Source organism: Vulpes lagopus, chromosome 8, assembly GCF_018345385.1.
Source record: "Vulpes lagopus strain Blue_001 chromosome 8, ASM1834538v1, whole genome shotgun sequence".
NCBI lineage: Eukaryota > Metazoa > Chordata > Mammalia > Carnivora > Canidae > Vulpes > Vulpes lagopus.
In genome coordinates this window covers 52,067,727-52,088,682 of record NC_054831.1, presented here as the reverse complement: position 1 = coordinate 52,088,682, position 20,956 = coordinate 52,067,727, and the positions used below count along the sequence as shown (strand labels likewise).

Sequence of the window (20,956 nt, the reverse complement as noted above, 5' to 3'; positions counted from 1 at the left end):
GAAAAAGAACATGAAGAATGACATCACCAAGATGGCAACATAGGATATTCCTGACTTCACTCCCCTCCCAAGACAAGTGAACAACTATTCAAGAGCAAGACAACATTGAAAGAACCCTAGAACATGATGGTGAGGTACTCCCCACACCTTAGAGGCCAAGACAAACTGCATAGGAAGAGAAGGGGCCACATGCTGGCTGCACTTCTCCCCCCAAATCCAGACCATTTCAGCACCAACCTGAGGTCTCAACTGAGCCTCCAATTCTTCCAGTGGGAAAAGAGAGCAGGGGGGGAATAGCCAGCCCCCCAACTCAGCACTGTGGCTGCTTTGTGGGAGCCCCTACTCTGATCTCATGCCTACACAGGGATTGTTGGAAAACTATAAGGTTCAAACACTGGGATTCTAACTGTGACAAAGAATAGGAGAGAGGTTTGCAACAACTAGCATACAACCTTGGCAGACCAAGTTCATACTTGCAGTGTCCAAGTTATAATACCAACCAGCGGCTTTCCTCATTATCAGAACCAAGATGGATATATACTCTGACCAGGGAATTAACAGAATATAGATCTTATTTATTCTGATCAAATGAATACTGTTGACCATAGAGCCAAGTTTGCCTAAGCCCAGGCAGGGAACTGAATCACAGCTCCCTTCCTCGACTGTGGAGAGTATCTTCTAGTCCCATTTGACAAGAAGGGCTGGAAAAAACTCCTGAAAGCTTTGTGACCCAATAGCAGTCAAGCTGAGAAGCTGGTAGAACTGAAGTTTGTACAGCGGCCCTGTTTGGTCAGGGAACTTGGGGAAAGGATCAGCCTGAGTTGAAACAACAAACAAAGAACAATAGCAGCTTTAACTGCTTCTCCCACTGCACCCAGACAGGGAATCTAATTCATAACCCTGCTCATTGTTGAATGCCATCAGTCTGTCCAACCAGAGAATCTAACCAAAGCACAAGGAGAGCTCTGTAGCCCATCCAATAGCCCTACCTACGGTGGCATTTGAACAAAGAGCATAGCCTGTGGCTTCCCCAATCTTCAGAGGAAAACCAGTGGCCTCATCTGACCAAGCAACTCAGTGCAGACACTACACTGATTCAGGTCCACCAACAATGAGCTATACAGACCTTGGTTCTATCTGCTGTCCTGCCAGGGAAGGGAAACTAATTCATAGTCTTATCTACTGCTGAATATAGTAGCCAGTCCAGACCATCTAGGAAGCCTAACCAGATTAGAAGAGAATCCAAGCAATTGTAGAGAAGCCAGGCAACTGCAAAGCCCATCCTATAACTTTTCTTAGGGAGGGAACCAAGCTGGCAGTCCTATACAACTCTCTCAGTCACTGGAGCATCTCCTATCCCTGACCTTAAAGTATGAAGCATGGCCTCATCCAAGAAAAGACAATAGCAGGCCCCATTTGCCCAAAGAAATTACCAGCAAATGCCCAGAAACGGAAACTGAGCTGAATGGTGAAGAAGTGTCTCTGCCAAAGCAAACTTGCCAAGTCTGGAAATGGAGCCCAATTACTTAAATGCACAGATGCCAACATGAGGAATCAAGGATCACAAAAAAAAAAAAAAAAAAAAAAAAAATCAAGTAAATAGGACACCACCAAAATAAACTCATAAAGACCCAAAAACTAAACCTTAATAAATGGAGATCTAAGAACTGTCAGAAAGAATTCAAAGTGAACCCCCTTTAGGAAGTTAGTGAACTACAAATCACACAAACACAGACACACACAGAGAAGTAAATGAAATTAGGAAAATAATAATAAAAATGAGAACTTTGAAAGAGCAACCATCAAAAACAAATCCAAATATAATTCTTAGATTTGAAAAATAAGTAAACTGAAGAATTCAACAGAAAATGTCAAAAGTAGACTCAACCATGCAGAAGAGGGAATCGGTAATTTGAAAGAGAAGTCACAGAAAATAATCTAGAGGAGCAAAATGAAAAAAGAATGACAGAGAGTGAAAAATCCTATGGGAATTATGAATCACAATCAAAAGGAATGACATTTGCATTATAGGAATTCCTGAAGGAGAAAGACCAGTAATGGCTGAAATGTCCCCTAATCTAGGGGGAAAAAATGGACATCCAGATTCATCAGGTCCAGAGGACCTCAAATAGGATGAACCTGAATAGGGCTACACTGAGACACATTATAGTCAAATTGCCAAAAGTCAAAGACAAAGAAAGAATTTTAAGAGCAGTGACAGAAAAAAAGTTAGACACAAGGGAACACCCAAAAGATTAACACATTTCTCACAAAAACATTTTAGTCAAAAAAAAAATTAATCAAGGAATGGGATGACACACTCAAACTATTGGAGGAAAATAACTGTCAACCAAGTATTCTATACTGGCTAAACTGTCCCTTGAAACAAAGCAAGGATAAAGACTTCCCTGAGAAAATAACCAGTAAAGGAGTTCACTATATCTACCTTACAAAAGATGCTAATGGAAGTTCTTTAAGTAAAGGAACAATAATTATCACAAAAACATAAAAAGATAGCAAAAATCTCAGTGGTAATGGTAAACATACAGTCATATATTCTACAATATGGTAACAGGATAGTTAAGTCACTTAAAACTCTAGCTGAAGTTTTAAAATATGTACTAAATATAACTATGTTAATCTGTTATTACACAATGTAAAAGCAATAACCAAAAAGGAGGAGAGGAAGTAAAAGTGTAAAGGTTATCAATTTTATCAAAGTTGTATCAGTTTAAAATGAGGTGTTATAAGTTTAAGATATTATATGTAAGCCTCATTGTAATTTCTAGGAAAATCCTTTAGTAATTACATAAAACATAGATAGGAACTCAAAGCACAATGATACCAAAAGACATCAAAACACACCCTAAAAAAGTAATAGGTTTAAATAAGAAATAATAGTTGTACAAAATAACCAGAAAATAATGAACAAAATGGCAATAGTAAATCCTTATCTATAAATAATTACTTTAGTTGTAAACAGATTTCTTCAATTAAAAGCCACAAAATGGCTAAATGGATTAAAAACCATACCCAACATTATGGTGCCTAAAAAAGACTCACTTTACCCTCAAAGACACACAGAATAAAGGGATGAAAAAAGACGTTTCAAGCAAATGGTAACTAAATTTACTTATATTACATGTATTATAAAAATGATATGAGATAAAGAAGGTCACTGTATAATGAGAAAATGGTCAATGCTTTAATAAGATAATAACAATTGTAAATATTTTGTGCATAACGTTGGAATACCTGAATATATATAAGGCAGAAACTGACAAAGCTCAAAGGAGAAATCGACAGTAATGCAATGGATGGATCATCCAGAAAACCAATCAGGAAACAGTATACCTAAAAAACATTTACAGACCAAACAGACCTAACACATACATAGAACATTCTCTTCAACAACGGCAGAACAGATATTTTTATCAAGCTGGCAGGAAATACTTTTTAGAACAGACCATAAACTTTGCCACAAAACAAGTCTTAGCAAACTCAGGAAGACTGAAATTACACCAAATATCTTTTTTTACTACAATGGCATGAAATTAAAAATAAATCCCAACAGGAAAGCTGGAAAACTCATGACCATATGCAAATTAAATAACACTCTCCTTAAAACCATTTGATCAATTGATAGTTAAAGGGGAAATAGAAAAGGTTTTTTTTTTATTTTTTATTTTTTTGAGACAAAAATGAAAGTACAACATACCAGAACTTGTGGGCTATAATAAAAGCAATTCTAATAGGGAAGTGTACAGCAATAAACATCTACATTAAGAACCAAAAAAAGATCCTAAATAAGTAACCTAACTCTCTAAGCCTTAAGGAACCAGAAAAAGTGGAACTGAGTCCAAAATTAGAAGAAATAAAAATGAAAGTAAACATAAATGAAATAGAGAATAGAAAAACAAGAGGAATAGCCAAAGTAAGAGCTGGTTCTTTGAAAAGATAAATAAACCCTTAGGCAAACCCTTAGGTACACTAACAAAGAAAAAGGCAAATCAATAAAATTATAAATTTAAAAAAGTACATTACAAGTTATACTGCAGAAATACAAAGATCTTAACAATATACCAATATACTACACAACATAGAATAAATGAAAAGAATTATCTGAAAAGCACAACTAACCAAGAATCAATCAGGAAAAATTAGAAAATGTAACTAGACCATTTACTAGTTAGATGATTGAATAAGTAATCAAAAATGCCCCAAGGGGGAATAAACATTGTTAAAATGACCATAGTACCCATACCAATCTACAGATTTAATAAAATCTCCATCTACCAACAGCACTTTTCACAGACCTACATAATCCTAAAATTTTTATGGACCCACAAAAGACCCCAAAGAGCCAAAGTAATCTTGAAAAAGAAAAACAAAACTGGAAGTAGCACAATCCCAGATTTCCAGTTATATTGTAAAGCTGTAGTAATAAAAATCATATAGTACTGGCACAAAAATAGGCATACGGATCAATAGAACAGAACAGAGAGCCCAGAAATAAGCCCATAGTTATAATGTTAATTAATCTACAACAAAGGAGGCAGGAATATGCAATGGGAAAAAGTCTCTTAACCAAAAGGTACTGGGAAAACTTGACAGGTACAAGCAAATGAATGAAATTGGACCTACACCATACACAAAAATAAACTCAAAATGGACTAAGGACCTAATTGGGAGACTTGAAACCATAAAAATCCCAGAAGACAACATATCTGATATCAGCCACAGAAACATTTTTCTAGATATGTCTCTAAAGCAAGAGAAATAAGAACAAAAATAAATTATTGCAACTACATCAAAATAAAAACTTTTGCATAGCAAAGGAAACTATCAACAAAAGACAACCTACTGAATGAGAGAAGATATTTACAAATGACATATCTGATAAGGGATATCCAAAATATATAAAGAACTTCTACACTGAATGCCAAAAAAAAAAAAAAACAATCCAATTTAAAAATGGGCAGAAGACATGAACAAACATTTCTCCCAAGATGATATGCAGATGGCCAACAGACACATGAAAAGATGCTCAACATCACTCACCATCAGGGAAATGCAAATCAAAACTGCAATGAGATATTACCTCACATGGGTCAGAATGGCTAAAATTAACAACACAGGAAACAGATGTTGGCAAGTATATGAAGAAAAAGGAACCTTTGTGCATTAATGGGGGGAATGCAAACTAAAGTGCATCCATTGTGGTAAACAACTTGGGATTTCCTCACAAAATTAAATATAGAAGTTCTATATGATCCAGTAATTCCACTGCTGGGTATTTATCCAAAGAGTATGAAAACACTAATTTGAAAGATACATGCATCCCTATGTTTACTGAAATATTATTTTTAATAGCCAAATTATTGAAGCAGTTCAAGCATCCATCAACAGGTGAAAGGATAAGAAGAGGTGGTGGGGATCCCCGTGTGGCTCAGCGGTTTAGCGCCGCCTTTGGCCCAGGGCATGATCCTGGGGTCCCATCGAGTACCACATTGGGCTCCCTGAATGGAGCCTGCTTCTCCCTCTGCCTGTGTTGCTGTGTCTCTGCCCCCCCCCCCATAAATAAAATCTTAAAAAAAGAAGAGATGGTGGACACACACACACACACACACACACACACTAGAATATTACCCAGCCATTAAAAAAAAGAAGAAGAAGAAAGAAATCTTGCCATTTGCAACAACATGGAATGAGGGTATAATGCTAAATGAAATAAGTCAGAGAAAGGCAAATCCCATATGATTTCACTCACATGTGGAATTTAAGAAATAAAACAAAAAAGACATACCTAAAACAGACTTTTAAATATAGAAAACAAACTGGTGGTTGACAGAGGGGAGGTATGTGGGAAGATATGAGAAATGAGTGAAGGGGATTAAGAGTACATTCATTATGATGAGCACTAAGTAATGTATAGAATTCCTGAATCACTTTATTGTATACTTGAAACTAATATAACACTGTATGTTAACTATAGTGGAATTTTTAAAATAAATAATTTTTTAAAGTTGCAACCTCCCTCCCCACATGGGTATCTCCCTATTATCATTACCTGATTAGTTTTTCTCCATACTGTAAACATTTTACTTATTTAATAGTCTACATTCCACTTCTTAAATTTTTTTTTAAGATTTTATTTATTTATTCATGAGAGACACACACACAGAGAGGCAGAAAAACAGGAAGAGAGAGAAGCAGGCTCCATGCAGGAAGCCCAAGGTGGGACTCAATCCCAGGACTCCAGGATCATGCCCTGAGCCAAAGGCAGATGCTCAACTGCTGAGCCATCCAGGCATCCCTCCACTTCTTAAACATAAACTCACCTAGGGCAAAGACTTTTTGTCATTTTGTTCAATGCTCATTCCTGGCATATAAAAAGTGCTCAATAAATATATGTTGAGTAAAAAAAAAAAAAATGTCCCAGAGAAGAAAAGTCCAGGACCAGATGGATTCACTATGAATTTTACCAAACATTTAAATTAAGATTTAAAACCAATACTTATCAAATTCTCCGTAAAATTAATAATGAAGGAACACTCTCAAATTCATTTTAGGAGGCTAGCATTATCCTGATAACAAAATCAGAAAAGAATGCTACTAGAAAGAAAAGGAAACAACAGGCCAATATCCTAATGATTATAGATGCAAAAATTCTCAACAAAGTACTAACAAAAAATTCAGTAGCCTATGGAGCGACTGGGTGGCTCAGTCAGTTAAGCATCAGGCTTCAGCTCAGGTCATGATCTCAGGGTTCTGAAATTGAGCCCTGCATCAGGCTCCTCTGCCCCTCACTTGGTTTGTGCTTTCTCTCTTACTCTCTCAAGTAAAATCTTTAAAAAAAATTCAGCAGCCTATTAAAAGAATCATTAAAAGGATAATTCACCATATTCAAGTGGGATTTATCCCTGGGATGAAAGGATGGTTCAAAATATGGAAATCGATCAATGTGATACATCACATTAATAGAATGAAGAAAAGAATTCTATGATCATCTCAATAGACACAGAAAAAGCATTTGACAAAATCCAACATTCATGAAAAAACAGTTAACGAAGTAAGTATGGAAGTAACATACCTCAATATAATAAAGGCCATATATGCCAAGCCCATAGCTGGTATCATACTCAATGGTGAAAGGTTGAAAGCTTTTCTTCCAAGATCAGCAACAAGATAAGGTGCCCACTCTCATCACTCCTATGCAATATAGAAATAAAACTCCTAGCTAGAGCAATCAGTAACTAGCTAACTAAATAAATGCCATCAGAATTTTTTAAAAAATGTATGGTCTCTGTTTGAAGATGACATGTTTTTATATATAGAAAATCCTAAAAACTCAACCAAAAGCCTATTACACCAACCAACAAATGCAATAAAGTTACAGGACACAAAATCAGCATACAAAAGCCAAAAGAATTTCTACATAGCAACAGCAGATTTTCTGAAAAGAAACTTATCCCATTTTACAATTGCATCAAAAACAGTAACATACTTAGGAATAAGTTTAACTGAGAAAGTGAAAGATATCTACCCTGAAAACTAGAAGGCATTGATAAAAGCAATCCAGGAAGACACAAACTGTGGATTAAAAAATATTAATACTATTAAAATGTCAATACTACCAAAAGCCATCTATAAAGTCAATGAAATCCCTATCAAGATTCCAATGGCTTTTTTTCCCAGAAGGAAAACACTCCTAAAATTTATATGGAACCAAAAGAGATCTCAAATAGGCAAAGAAATCCCGAGAAAAAAAGAACAAAGCAGGAGGCATCACTCTTCCTGATTTCCAGCCATACTATAAAGTTCTAGTTACCAAAACACTATGGTACTGGCACAAAAATAGACAAGAGATCAATGGAAAGAATAGAAACCCAAAAAATAGACCCAAACACATAAAGTCAACAAATATTTGACAGGGAAAACACATAAAGTCAACAAATATTTGACAGGGAAGACAAGAATACTGTATGAAGAAAAGACAATCTCTTCAATAAATGATGCTGGGGTAACTAAATATTCACATGTAAAAGAATGGAATTGGACCCATATCTTACACCACTTATAAATATTAACCGAAAATGGATTAAGACTTAAGTGTGAGACATGAAATTCCAAAAATAAAGCATAGGACCAAATTTCCTTAACATGGGTCTTGGGGATCATTTTTTTGATACAACATCTAATGCAAAAGCAACAAAGTCAAAAATAAATAATGTAGTATGACTACACTAAAAATCTTTTGCACTCTAAAGAAACTATCCACAAAGTGAAAAGACTACCTTCAAACTGGTAAAAAAGCATGTATAAACCATTTATCTTCTAAGGGATCACTATACAAAACATAACTCATGAAATTCAATAGCAAAAACCAAATAAGTCCATTAAGAAATGGCAAAGAACATGAATAGACATTTCTCCTAAGAAGATATATAAAGGGCCAACTAGCACATGGTAAAAGACATTCAACAGGGATGCCTGGGTGGCTCAGGGGTTAAGGGTCTGCCCTTGGCTCAGGGCATGATCCCAGGATCCTGGGAGTCAGTCCCACATTAGGCTCCCTGCAAGGAGCCTGCTTCTGTCTCTGCCTCTGTGTGTCTCTTATGAATAAAAAAATAAAATCTTAAAAAAAAGACATTAACATCACTAGTCATTAGGGAAATTAAAGCTACAATATCCCTTCACACCTGTTAGAATCGCTACTATGCAATTGATAAATTATTGAATGCTGTATCCGAAGCTAAGTATGTACTACATGTTGGCTAATTCAATTTAAATTTTTTAAAAAAGAAAAAGGGTTGCCTACATGAAGCAAAAAAGAAAAAGAGTGGGTTCTACCAAAAGAGAACAATTATTGGCATGCAGCCAATATGGAAAACAGCATGGAGAATCAAAAAAAAAAAAAAACTAAAAAAATAAGATATAGTTAGGACCTAGCAATTCCACCTCTGAGAATATACTGAAGGAAACAAAAACACTAATGCAAAAAGATACCTGCACCCCCATTGTCACAGCAGCATTATTTACAAAAGCCAAGACATGGAAACAACCTAAGTGTCCATCAGTAAGTTAATGAATAAAGAAGTAGTGGTATGCATACACATATACACATTTCTCTTCTGAATAGCTCCTACAATGTTTGGCTTTGTTAGCAGATAGCACAAGTCAGATGCCACAAAACACAGTGTGTAGGAAGCTTCTCCTTTTGGTTCCAGTGCACTTATTGGTTTTCTTTTTCTTTCTTTTTTTTTTTTTTTTTTTTTGCTTGTTTGCTTTGGCCCTGTGACTGCCAGCAATTTAAAGCAACCCAGTTACAGTCCTCCTTCAGTGAGTTTTACAGGCATCCTGATGGATAATTTCTCCCTTACCCTACCAGCCACTAACCAAATCTAGGTCACAATATCCCAGCAAATTTTTCTACCTTCCAATGGGTCCCAGTAACACACCCTCTCCAATAAAGTCTAAACCTCATTGTTTGGATATGGGGAGGGGGGTGCTCTCATCCAAAATGATGCCTCCCTTGGACTGTCTCAGCACCAGAAGTAGTAAGTTGCCCCTCACATCTGTCATTCCTCTCTTCCTATTGTTCTTTTGTTTCTCATTGTACATAACTACTCCTTAAAATTACATAGTTATTCTTTTTATTACATTTTCCTTGTTCACATTTCTAGTGTGGTTTCTGTCTCCTGAATGGACACTAACTGTTAAGAAAGTCTATAAAGTGATGCTAATAATAGTGACCCCTTAGATTGGTTTTCATGATTATAGGAGTTATATGGATAAAGTTCTTTTTTTTAAATAAGATTTCATTTATTTATTTATTCATGAGAGACACACAGAGAGAGAGGCAGGGACACAGGCAGAAGGAGAAGCAGGCTCCATGCAGGAAGCCCGATGTGGGACTTGATCCCGGAACTCCAGGATCATGCCCTATGCCGAAGGCAGGCTCTAAACTGCTGAGCTACCCAGGCATCCCTAGATAAAGTTCTTAAGCCATGTAGATTGGTAATAGTCTTAATCTATTCAGAGACAGGTGTGCAACTGGTAATCCCTGGCAAAACTTTCAATAGATAATTCTTGTAACAAAAACAAAAAAATTTAAGAAATTCCTTTTTTTTTTAATTTTTTTATTTATTTATGATAGGCACACAGTGAGAGAGAGAGAGAGGCAGAGACATAGGCAGAGGGAGAAGCAGGCTCCATGCACCGGGAGCCTGATGTGGGATTCGATCCCGAGTCTCCAGGATTGCGCCCTGGGCCAAAGGCAGGCGCCAAACCGCTGTGCCACCCAGGGATCCCAATTTAAGAAATTCCTGCTGAGAAATTATCTACCTTCTTTTTTTTAAAAAAATTATTTACCTTCTAAAGAACACATTCTCCAATCCTTAGAGTTGTAACAGCACCTTGTTTACACCTCTATTCTTTTTTAAAATTTTTATTTATTTATTAGAGAGAGAGAGAGAGAGAGAGAGAGAGAGAGAGAGGCAGAGACGAGGGAGAAGCAGGCTCCATGCTGGGAGCCCGACGCGGGACTCGATCCCGGGACTCCAGGATCGCATCCTGGGCTTAAGGCAGGCGTGAAACCGCTGAGCCACCCAGGGATCCCCCACCTCTATTCTAATTACAGTACAACCCTACTATATACAAACTATTTCTTACTCAAAGGACTCAGCTTCTTGAGGAAAATCATCACATTTTATTCTTTACTGAATCTCTTGGTATAGAATAGATGCTCATGTAGGTTTGTGATGAGTCAGAGTACAGCTACCTTTGCCAACATATCACAACCCAACAATGTCCCTGATTTTTCTCAACTCTCTTTTTTAAAATATTTTATTTAGTCACGAGAGAGAGAGAAAGAGAGAGAGAGAGAAAGGCAGAGAGAGAGGCAGAGGGAGAAGCAGGCTCAATGTGGGGCTCGATCCCAGGACCCTGGGATCACCATCCAAGCCGAAGGCAGATGCCTAAACAACTGAGCTACCCAGGCACCCTTTTTCTCATCGCTCTGATCTACATTCTGCATGGATTGCTGAAAGAGTCTTTCCAACAGTATGCTCCACCAAACTTCATAAAAATAACCATGCCCCTATATTATCTTGACTCAAAACTACTTGAGTTTCATTTCAGGTATGGGTAGATCAATAAAATGTGATATTCCTATAACCTTCCCTCTTGCCTGACTTAAAGATCTTCAACAGGAATTAAATAATTTTGCAAAAACATTGTCCACCAACACCATCCCCTCCTTTTACTTAATAATTTTCAAGGGACCGTAGGATAACTTTAGAGTCATATAAGTATAATGCAGAAAGAATGGATGCACTGCCTTCAGAAAGGAAAAACTTAAAAGAGACCTTTAAAGATTTGAAAACATAGAACCAAGCAAGATCTATAGTTTTATGACCAACTTATTTATTGGTACACTATAGTTTGAAAGAATATTCTTCAGTATTATATAGTCTTCTGCCATTAATTTCACTTGAATAGCAATTGTTTAGAGTAAGAGCTAGCATTCTTATATATACGAAAAAAAATCAGTGAAGGAATTTTTATACTATACCCTTGTTCTTGTCTTCTGAGTTCTATCTTGCATTTATTTCAAATTCTATACTCCAACACAGCAAAACCAAAAGTTAAAGAGGTGTTTTCATTTTTTGCTACTGTTTTAAAGCTAATCTGGTTTGCTTTCAAGTGCAAGTCATTTTAGTTTTATAAAGGTCTCCATTCTGGCTGACTTCATTAAATATTCACTTGAGTAGTGTGCACTTTACATTCAGAGAGTAAATATGACAGTATTCCCCTCTTGTCTGTGGTTTTGTTCTCTGTGGTTTCAGTTACCCAAGGTCAACCGCACTGCAGGAAGCAGATGATCTTTTTTCTGATGTATGGTCAAAAGGTCAATAGTAGGTTGCCTTTTGTTTTGATTGTTTCCTCTGCTGTGCAAAAACTTTTTATTTTCATATATTCCCAATACTTTATTTTTGCTTTTATCTCCCTTGTCTCAGAAGACTATCTAGAAAAAAATGTTTTGGCTTATGTCAGAGATGTAAGAAAGCCTGTGCTCTTTTCTAGGATTTTTATGGTTTCAGGTCTCACATTTATGTCTTTAATTCATTTTGAGTTTATTTCTGCGTTTTCTATTGGTCATTGGTCATTGTGTCTATTTTTGTGCCAGTACCATACGGTTTTGACTCCTACAGCTTTGTAATAGAACTTGAAGTCCAGAATGTCATTGTGATGCTTTCAGCTTTTGTTTTAAAAATTGCTTTGACCATTTGGAGTCTTTTGTGATTCCATATATATTTTAGAATTTTTTTTATTTCTATGAAAAACGCTCTTGGCATTTTCATAGGGACTGTATTAAATCTGTAGATTGTTTTGGATAGTATAGATATTTCAACAATATTTGTTCTTCCAATCCATGGGCAAAGAATATTTTTCCATTTATTTGTGTTGTATTCAATTTCTTTCACCAGTGTTTTATAGTTTTGAGAAGGACAGGCCCTTCAACTGTTTGGTTAAGTTTATTCCCTGGTATCTTATTATATTAGGTGCAATCTATTGAATGGGAAAAGATATTTGTAAATGGTTTATCTGAAAAAGATTTAATATCCAAAACATATAAACAACTTATACTCCACACCAAAAAATAAAGCCAAGTAATCCAATTTAAAAATGGACAGGGAAAAAAAATGGGCAGGAGACATGAACAGACATTTCTCCAAAGGCAGCATCCAGATGGCCAATAGGTACATAAAAAATGCTGAACATCTTTCATCATCAAGGAAGTACAAATCAAAACTATAAGATACTACCTCATATTTGCCAGAGTATCTAAAATCAAAAACACAGGAAACAAATATTGGCAAGGATGTGGAAAAAAAAGAAAGGAACCCTTGTACATGGTTGGTAGGAATGCAAACTGGTGCAGCTACTGTGGAAAACAGTACGAAACTTCTTCAAAAAGCTAAAAATAGAACTACCCTATGATCCAGTAATCCCACTACTCAGTAGTCATCCAAAGAACACAAATATAAAAAGAGAGATGTGCCCATATGTTTGTAGCAGAATTATTACAAATAGCCAAACTTCCATAGTCAAACTATGGAAAACAGCCCAATATCCATTGACTAATGAGTAGATAAAGAAGATGTGGTATAAGATAAACTCAAAGATAAACTAAAAATGGATGAAAGATCTAAATATGAGACAAGAATCCATCAAAATCCTAGAGGAGAACACAGGCAATACCCTTTTTGAACTTGGCCACAGCAACTTCTTACAAGATACATGTAATGAAGGCAAAGGAAACAAAAACAAAAATGAATTACTGGGACTTCATCAAGATAAAAAGTTTCTGCACAGCAAAAGAAACAGTCAACAAAACTAAAAGACAACCTACAGAATGGGAGAAGATATTTGCAAATGACCTATCAGACAAAGGGCTAGTATTCAAGATCTATAAAGAACTTATTAAACTCAACAGCAAAGAAACAAACAATCCAATCATGAAATGTGCAAAAGACATGAACAGAAATTTCACCAAAAAGACATAGACATGGCCAACAAGCACATGAGAGAATGCTCTGCATCACTTGTCATCAGGGAAATACAAATCAGAACCACAATAAGATACCACCTCACACCAGTGAGAATGGGGAAAATTAACAAGGCAGGAAACTACAAATGTTGGAGAGGATGTGGAGACAGGGGAACCCTCTTGCACTGTTGGTGGGAATTTGAACTGGTGCAGCCACTCTGGAAACTGTGTGGAGGTTCCTCAAAGAGTTAAAAATAGACCTGCCCTGGGATCCCTGGGTGGCGCAGCGGTTTGGCGCCTGCCTTTGGCCCAGGGCGCGATCCTGGAGACCCGGGATTGAATCCCACGTCAGGCTCCCGGTGCATGGAGCCTGCTTCTCCCTCTGCCTGTGTCTCTGCCTCTCTCTCTCTCTCTCTCTCTCTCTCTCTCTCTCTCTCTCTCTGTGACTATCATAAATAAATAAAAATTAAAAAAAAATCATTAAAAAAAAAAAAATAGACCTGCCCTATGACGGGGCAATTGTATTGCTGGGGATTTACCCCAAAGATACAGATGCAGTGAAACTCTGGGACACCTACACCCCAATATTTATAGCAGCAATGTACACAACAGCCAAACTATGGAAGGAGCCTCAGTGTCCATCGAAAGATGGATAAAGAAGCTGTGGTCTATGTATACAATGGAATTTTACCAGCCATTAGAAATGACAAATACCCACCATTTGCTTCAATGTGGAGAGAACTGGAGGGTATTATACTGAGTGAAGTAAGTCAATCAGAGAAGGACAAACATTATATGGTCTCATTCATTTGGGGAATATAAAAAATAGTGAAAGGGAATAAAGGGGAAAGGAGAGGAAATTAGTGGGAAATATCAGCGTGGGAGACAGAACATGAGAGACCCCTAACTCTCTGTTTGTTTTTGGGAAACAAACAAGGGGTAGTGGAAAGGGAAGGTGGGCAGGGGGATGGGGTGACTAGTGACAGGCACTGAGGGGGGCACTTGACGGGATGGGCACTGGGTGTTATGCTATATGTTGGCAAATTGAACTCCAATAAAAAAAAAATTTAAAAAGAAGATGTGGTATAGATATACAGGTGAATACTATTCAGCCATAAAAAACAATAAAAACTCACCACTTCTAATAAAATGGATAAAGCTAGAGATCATAATGCTAAGCAAAATAAGTCAGAGAAAAAGAAATACCATAGATGTCACTCATCTGTGGGATTTAAGAAATAAAACAAATGAGCAAAGGGAAAAAGAGAGAAAAACCAAGAAACAGACTCTTAACTCCAGAGAACAGACTGATGGTTACAGGTCACCAGGTGGGAATAAATGAAACACGTGATGGGGAATAAGGAGAGCACTTGTTCTAATGAGGAATGGGTGTTGGTGTCACATGCAACTGTTGAATCACTATATTATAAACCTGAAACTAATATAACACTGTATGTTAACTATGTCAGAATTAATTTTTTTAAAACTCAATAGTAGGCTAACTGTACATCATAAGGACTACATTGCTCACCTCACTGCATCTCATCAAGTAAGCATTTTATCAACTCACATCATCACAAGGGTAATTATAGTAAAATATTTTGAGAAAGAGACTACATTCACATAACTTACATAGCAGTACACTGTTATAATTGTTCTACTATTGTTAATCTTCTACTGTTCCTAACTTACAAATTAAGTTTTATCATAGATATGTACATATAGGAAAAAAACATAGCATACATACATATCTGTGGTTTCAGGCATCCGTGGGGGTCTCGGAATGTATCCCCTTGGATAAGAGGGACGGGAAACCACTGCACACACAAATCTCAGCCAAATGACAAAGTAGTAACATGACTAAGTGATTAAAGTACTGGCTCACCACAACTGGCTTCATCTGTCCATTTGGGATGTCAGATGGAAAAATCACAGAATTTGCTGGATGAAATGTAGCCTGTATCCTCACATAATACAAATCCAACTTCAAAATTAAGAGATGGAGATGACAAAACATACTCTTCTCCTTCAATAAATAAATGGAATACATAATTATTTTATGAGCACTAGTTTTTAAATATGCTAAGGACACAGAAGTTAGATAATAAAAAGGCAGAGTTAGAGTATAGTTTTCTGTTTTCATTCCATGTTGCTTCAAATGTATAGGGAAGGCTCTAGGATTGCTCTGAAGTGTGACAGCCATTTGCATGCCGATTAAAGCCTTCAAAGGCTTTAATTAAACACAAGGTCTAGATTAATCTCTGGCCATTCTGCCCCGCATATAAAACATAATTTAATACCAGTGGGATTTGCCTTATTTTTTAATGCCTATTTCAATCGCATCCCTGAACTTCTGCTGGGTAATACTAAACTCCACAAAAAAGATCTTATGATTATCTATTGGAAAATTTTGCAAAAACAGTAAGAAAGGTTTTCTTTTGTCCTCATGTACAACAGTTGGCCTTTCAGGATAAATTCCTATACTTTTGATCTAATTAGAATTATACTCTAACCAGCGAAGACAGTGTTCAAATTGAAGCACACAAAAATTGAGTTTTGATTTAACTTCTGAAAAGAATTCTCTGTGAGATCATGCACTCTCAGAGACTTCTGCTAAGGTTAATTTTGGTGATAATTTAAAACTTTTAACCACTCTCTTGCCTCCAGTTACATTCTATTCGATGTCAACTTTCTATTATTCCAATTCTGGTGATGTGGTATTTGATTAGAGAAGGAAAATGTTTAATTAAGAAACAGAAATAAGGTAATGCTGGTTAACCCTCAAAGCTCACTAGTCATTAAATCTCTTGTTCTACATCCCTCCATTCTTCAATGTCTATCAGAACCAAATACATACACATAGGTTAGAAAGGTTTATTATAAGTTCAGAACACACATTCTGAATAAACACACAGCACCATACAAAGTTAGTACAAAGAATTATACAATCTCAACAATGAAAGAAGTCTTGAGTAAAGGATTACTAATTAAAAGTTCTTTAATCTAGTTCCCAATCCAGACTTTTATCTCCTATATTATCATTGATCACTGCCTTAAGCTCAGGTAATAATTCAACTTCTCCACTTACTAAATATCATTTAATGAAACATAACTTCAGAAGATACAACGTGCCTAACTTCTAAATGAAAATAATGTTCATGTATATGGATAAAGGAAAATAAAGTATGAGCATTTTCAGGCAAAATGTTTAATGTTGTCTATCCACTAACAGACTCTGGGATAGGAGTGATCAAAGAGAAACATCAATCAGTGTTAAAATGACAAAGTAACTGCAGGCACAATGCATACTGTTTCAATTCATTCTCAGAACCTAAATAATGGATAGACTTTCAAAAATGCCTACTTGACTTTTTGGGATTCATTTTTATGACAATCATTCTGCCCCTTAATTGAAATGCTCTACAAAATATTTAGTCAAAGAATTAGACAAATTCCGTTTATTACTTGAAAATATTATGTTCTTAATTTAAACAGAATTTCAGGATCAAGACAAATTTTTGGCTGGCCTTAAGTCACTTTTCCAAACACAGTAAGTTTTTTTTTTTTTTAACTCCTAGGTGGTTCTGAAATATGAATTTCATTATATACTCATTCGAAGTGCCAAACAAAATTAAAATACAATTAAATTTTATAGAAGTGTTTTTAAATTATGTAAAATAATTAAAAATACTTTCATAATTTTTATAACTAAAAAAAAAGTGTGTAAATTTTAGCCACAAGCACAGAATATTATTGGAAGTGTCTCTAAGGCCTAGGCTGATATAGCATATAGATACTCTAGTAATATGTTTTAGTCTTTGAGAATATGTGATATAACCTACTTCCTGGTATTCACTCTAGTAATATGTTTTAGTTTTTGAGGATATGTGATATAACCTACATCCTGGTATTCACTATTAGTAAGCTATATTACTGAAGGACTCTAATATGTTTTAAATTTTGGTAGCAGGAGGAAGTAATTATTTCAATGTTTAAAACTTCAGTGAACACTAGAAAAAAACTTACCTTTCTTTAGTATGCTGGTATCTGGAAGTGATTTATCAGAAATTTCACATTCCTGGGTCATACTAATGTCATCTAGAGCAACAGTAGCATTTGATGATAAAACAGTAGCTTCTAAAATCAACTACAATTACAGAAAAACAAATTATTAAAAATATACCATAAATGTCTTACAATCATATGTCTTTGTTTAAAGAAGCTTATTTGCATTTGTCCCACCTTCCTAATTTTAGAAAACTGTTTTGACCAGAACGTTCAAATTATAAATTTATAAAGTCATAACAGCTTTGACAGAATCTTATGTAACCTTAATGTCTTAGGTAACCTTGTTTCCATTAAAAGTTGAAACATTCATCACTCCTGAAGGGTTGCCTTCCCATTGGAGCTATTAAGAGCCGTATGCATTTAAAATGAGCTCTTTGGGGTAATCAACTGTGTGGTTTACAACTCAATTTAATTGAGATATGAATTCATTTGTAATGGGTCTGCTGGAGGCAATGATTCATTTTAATATCAGAATATTTAAATACTAATATATATTATATATACATATGCGGATATCTACTTAGTGAAGTAAAACAGAATCAATAACCACGTACAGTGGTTAATAATATTCATAAGTTAAAGCACTCAGGCATCTATTTCAGTTTAATTTATTCTAACACTCTGAATAATGACTGATCTAATTTGTTTTCTTTCTTGTTAATCACATTATTATGTTGTTAATCTACCACTTTAAAAAAGAGAGAGAAAAATTATATCTGGAGTCTTAAAGATATGTAGCAGGACCATTAGTCCGGGACACAGTAGGTGGTACATCTCCATCTTACCAGAGAGGACCTCACATCCCAAAGATCTTACAATTTACTTGGTATGATGCATTAACAACTAAACCACAGCAGAATTGCTATACAAAAAGATATGTATAGGATACCAGGAGAAGAGAAGAAAAACACTTCACTACTTTTGCTGAGAATGTGAGGTAAAATTTGAAAAGAAGTTGGTAAAATACTAATTACCTAACAACCAATGATTATCTAATATACCTCCTCAGTTATAATTGCTGTTTCAGATTCTGTTAGAGAAACTGGCAACATCACAAGCAAAAACAATGAGAGGTTATAATGTATGGTACATTTAGAACACTTTGGAGGTTATAGGATGATGGGTTTGGAGACGAGCTATCCCCAAATATGACACACCATGGTATAATGAATATTTCAAGCTGAAGGAATTTAAGACACAGTATGTCCAGGATGGACTTTCAGATTTTTTCCGCTGCAGTGGATCATAATGCCCTCATGTGAGAGGTGTTCTCTGTATAACTGGAGAAAGGAAGCATCCTTATTTTGGAAGATGAAAGGACACATAAGCAGAGGAAGCCGAATTTTAGCCTGGCTAAGTTTCTCCCAGTTTATTACACTTAGCTTATACACTTTGATCCATCATATCTTTCCATGACTGTCCACTCTTCTTCAAACCTTGCATAAAAAGGCTTAGAATTAACAATTTCTTTATTAACTGGTCTTTTTGTCCTTATTAAGGCTCCAGCGTCATGTAAGACATTAAATAATTTTGTATGCTTTCTCCTTCAATCTCCTTTGTTAGTTTAATTTTCAGACCCAGCCAGGAACCACGAAAGGTCCAGGGAAAATGTTTTCCTCCTATACCTAGGAATATAGGATTTTAAGAGGACAATAAATTAAGTAATAGATGGAACTGATTGTAAGAAATGGTGCAGCCCAATTAGAGGGCAATTTGATGTTATTTATTAAGAAGAAAAATAGCACAAAGTACAAAAATTAACCCCACTTCTCAGCATTTAGTCTAAAGAGACACTCATAGACATGTACATGAAGGCCTGTTCAGGAATGTTTACCTCAATGTTGGTTTTGAGAGTAAATAAATGGAAACAATTTAAAGGTGAATCATAAATAAATAAATAAATAAATAAATAAATAAATAAATAATAAATAAATAAATAAATAAATAAATAAATAAATAGTTATACAGACCATGGATAACCATTCCAGTTAAAAAAATACTGTCTCTATGTGCTAATATGGAAAGAACCTCAACATGTGTTTCTAAGTGAAAAATTACAGAAAAAAAAGTTTATGATAGCATACTACTTAGGCTAAAAACATAATGGCTTAGATTACTAGATACAGTGGTTCATACATATACATCACATAAATAGAATAGGGTCTAGAAGTAAAAATGAACTAATGTCTACACTAACCTCAAGATAAAGACATAATAAGAGGTGAAGGAGGCCAGGAGAGACCATTGCCTTTATCTGCAATTTCTGGTACTTTGTAATGAGATGTCTATAATTTTAAGATTTTTAAAATTCTGTTTTGAACTGTTTTTTGGTAGAGTCTTAACCAACTAAGAAATCTGGCCTTCATACATAAGGCAGGAAACAGTTTTTAAAAAAGGATTTTGATAAAATATCCACAGGCATTGCTACTGAAAAATATATTATGCCTAAACCATTAAGTTATTGTAATTTATTTTGGACAGCTTTAATTTTGAAAGATTTTTCCTTATTACTAGAACTCATCCCAGACTGAAATCAATTAAAATTCAGATACTTAATTCTTCAAACTCATTAGACAAGCCTTTATTGACCATTGTATTTTAAGCCCTGCACAGCTTTTAAAAAGTGAGGACCAAGAATGTTTGGGGCACTTCTCTGTGCCTCTAGAGAGGTATATGGAGTAGGTGGGACTCTACAAGTTGAAATAGAACTGTGGAATAGGTCTATAAAATATGGTTATATCATTTTGTCTGAAAGAAAGCACCAGACTTGTAGATATTCACATTAAAATGTTAAAATAAAACTACTTCCAAAGCCAAATAAAAATATGAGGTCATCTAACCTCTGCTTGTTTACTTCTTTACAATTAAACACAGAACTCTAAAATGAGAAATTCTAATTCTACCATGAATTGAAATCTTCCAAATTTAAAAAAGAATAAAAACAACTTATATCTGTAAATATACCATTTGATGATTCCAAAATCTTTTTGGCTATTTGTTTTTTATTGCTTATTTCAACTAAGCCAATCTTTTGATTTGTGACCAAAGGCAGTTTTCCCTTGGGAAATACAGGACCAATTAATAATCAGTGAGAAAGAGTTCATGCAGAAGAAATGTTTCAACCATGTGTATTTCAGTTACAAATGAAGGAAAAGTGAAAAACCTCATTTTTTAAGATTCTTAAGGAAATCTGGGAATTTAAATTCCAAGTTATATGCAGAGGGCTCTCCCTTCTAAAACTCCTTTTAAGGATCTTGCTGATAATTTGTTTTATTCAGTGATAATATAGTACTTCCTGAAAGAGCAAATTCATGCCTTGTTTTTGTTTTCAGG

At 35.3% G+C, this 20,956-nt stretch overlaps 1 protein-coding gene across 1 annotated transcript in view; it reads right to left on the bottom strand.

Annotated features, from left to right (window-relative positions):
• Positions 1-20,956, bottom strand: part of LOC121497722 (MAM and LDL-receptor class A domain-containing protein 1-like) — a 417,847-nt gene that overhangs the window by 124,728 nt on the left and 272,163 nt on the right. The window contains 1 exon segment of the mRNA XM_041767461.1: positions 17,582-17,702. Within this exon segment, the coding sequence (XP_041623395.1) occupies positions 17,582-17,702 (121 nt within the window).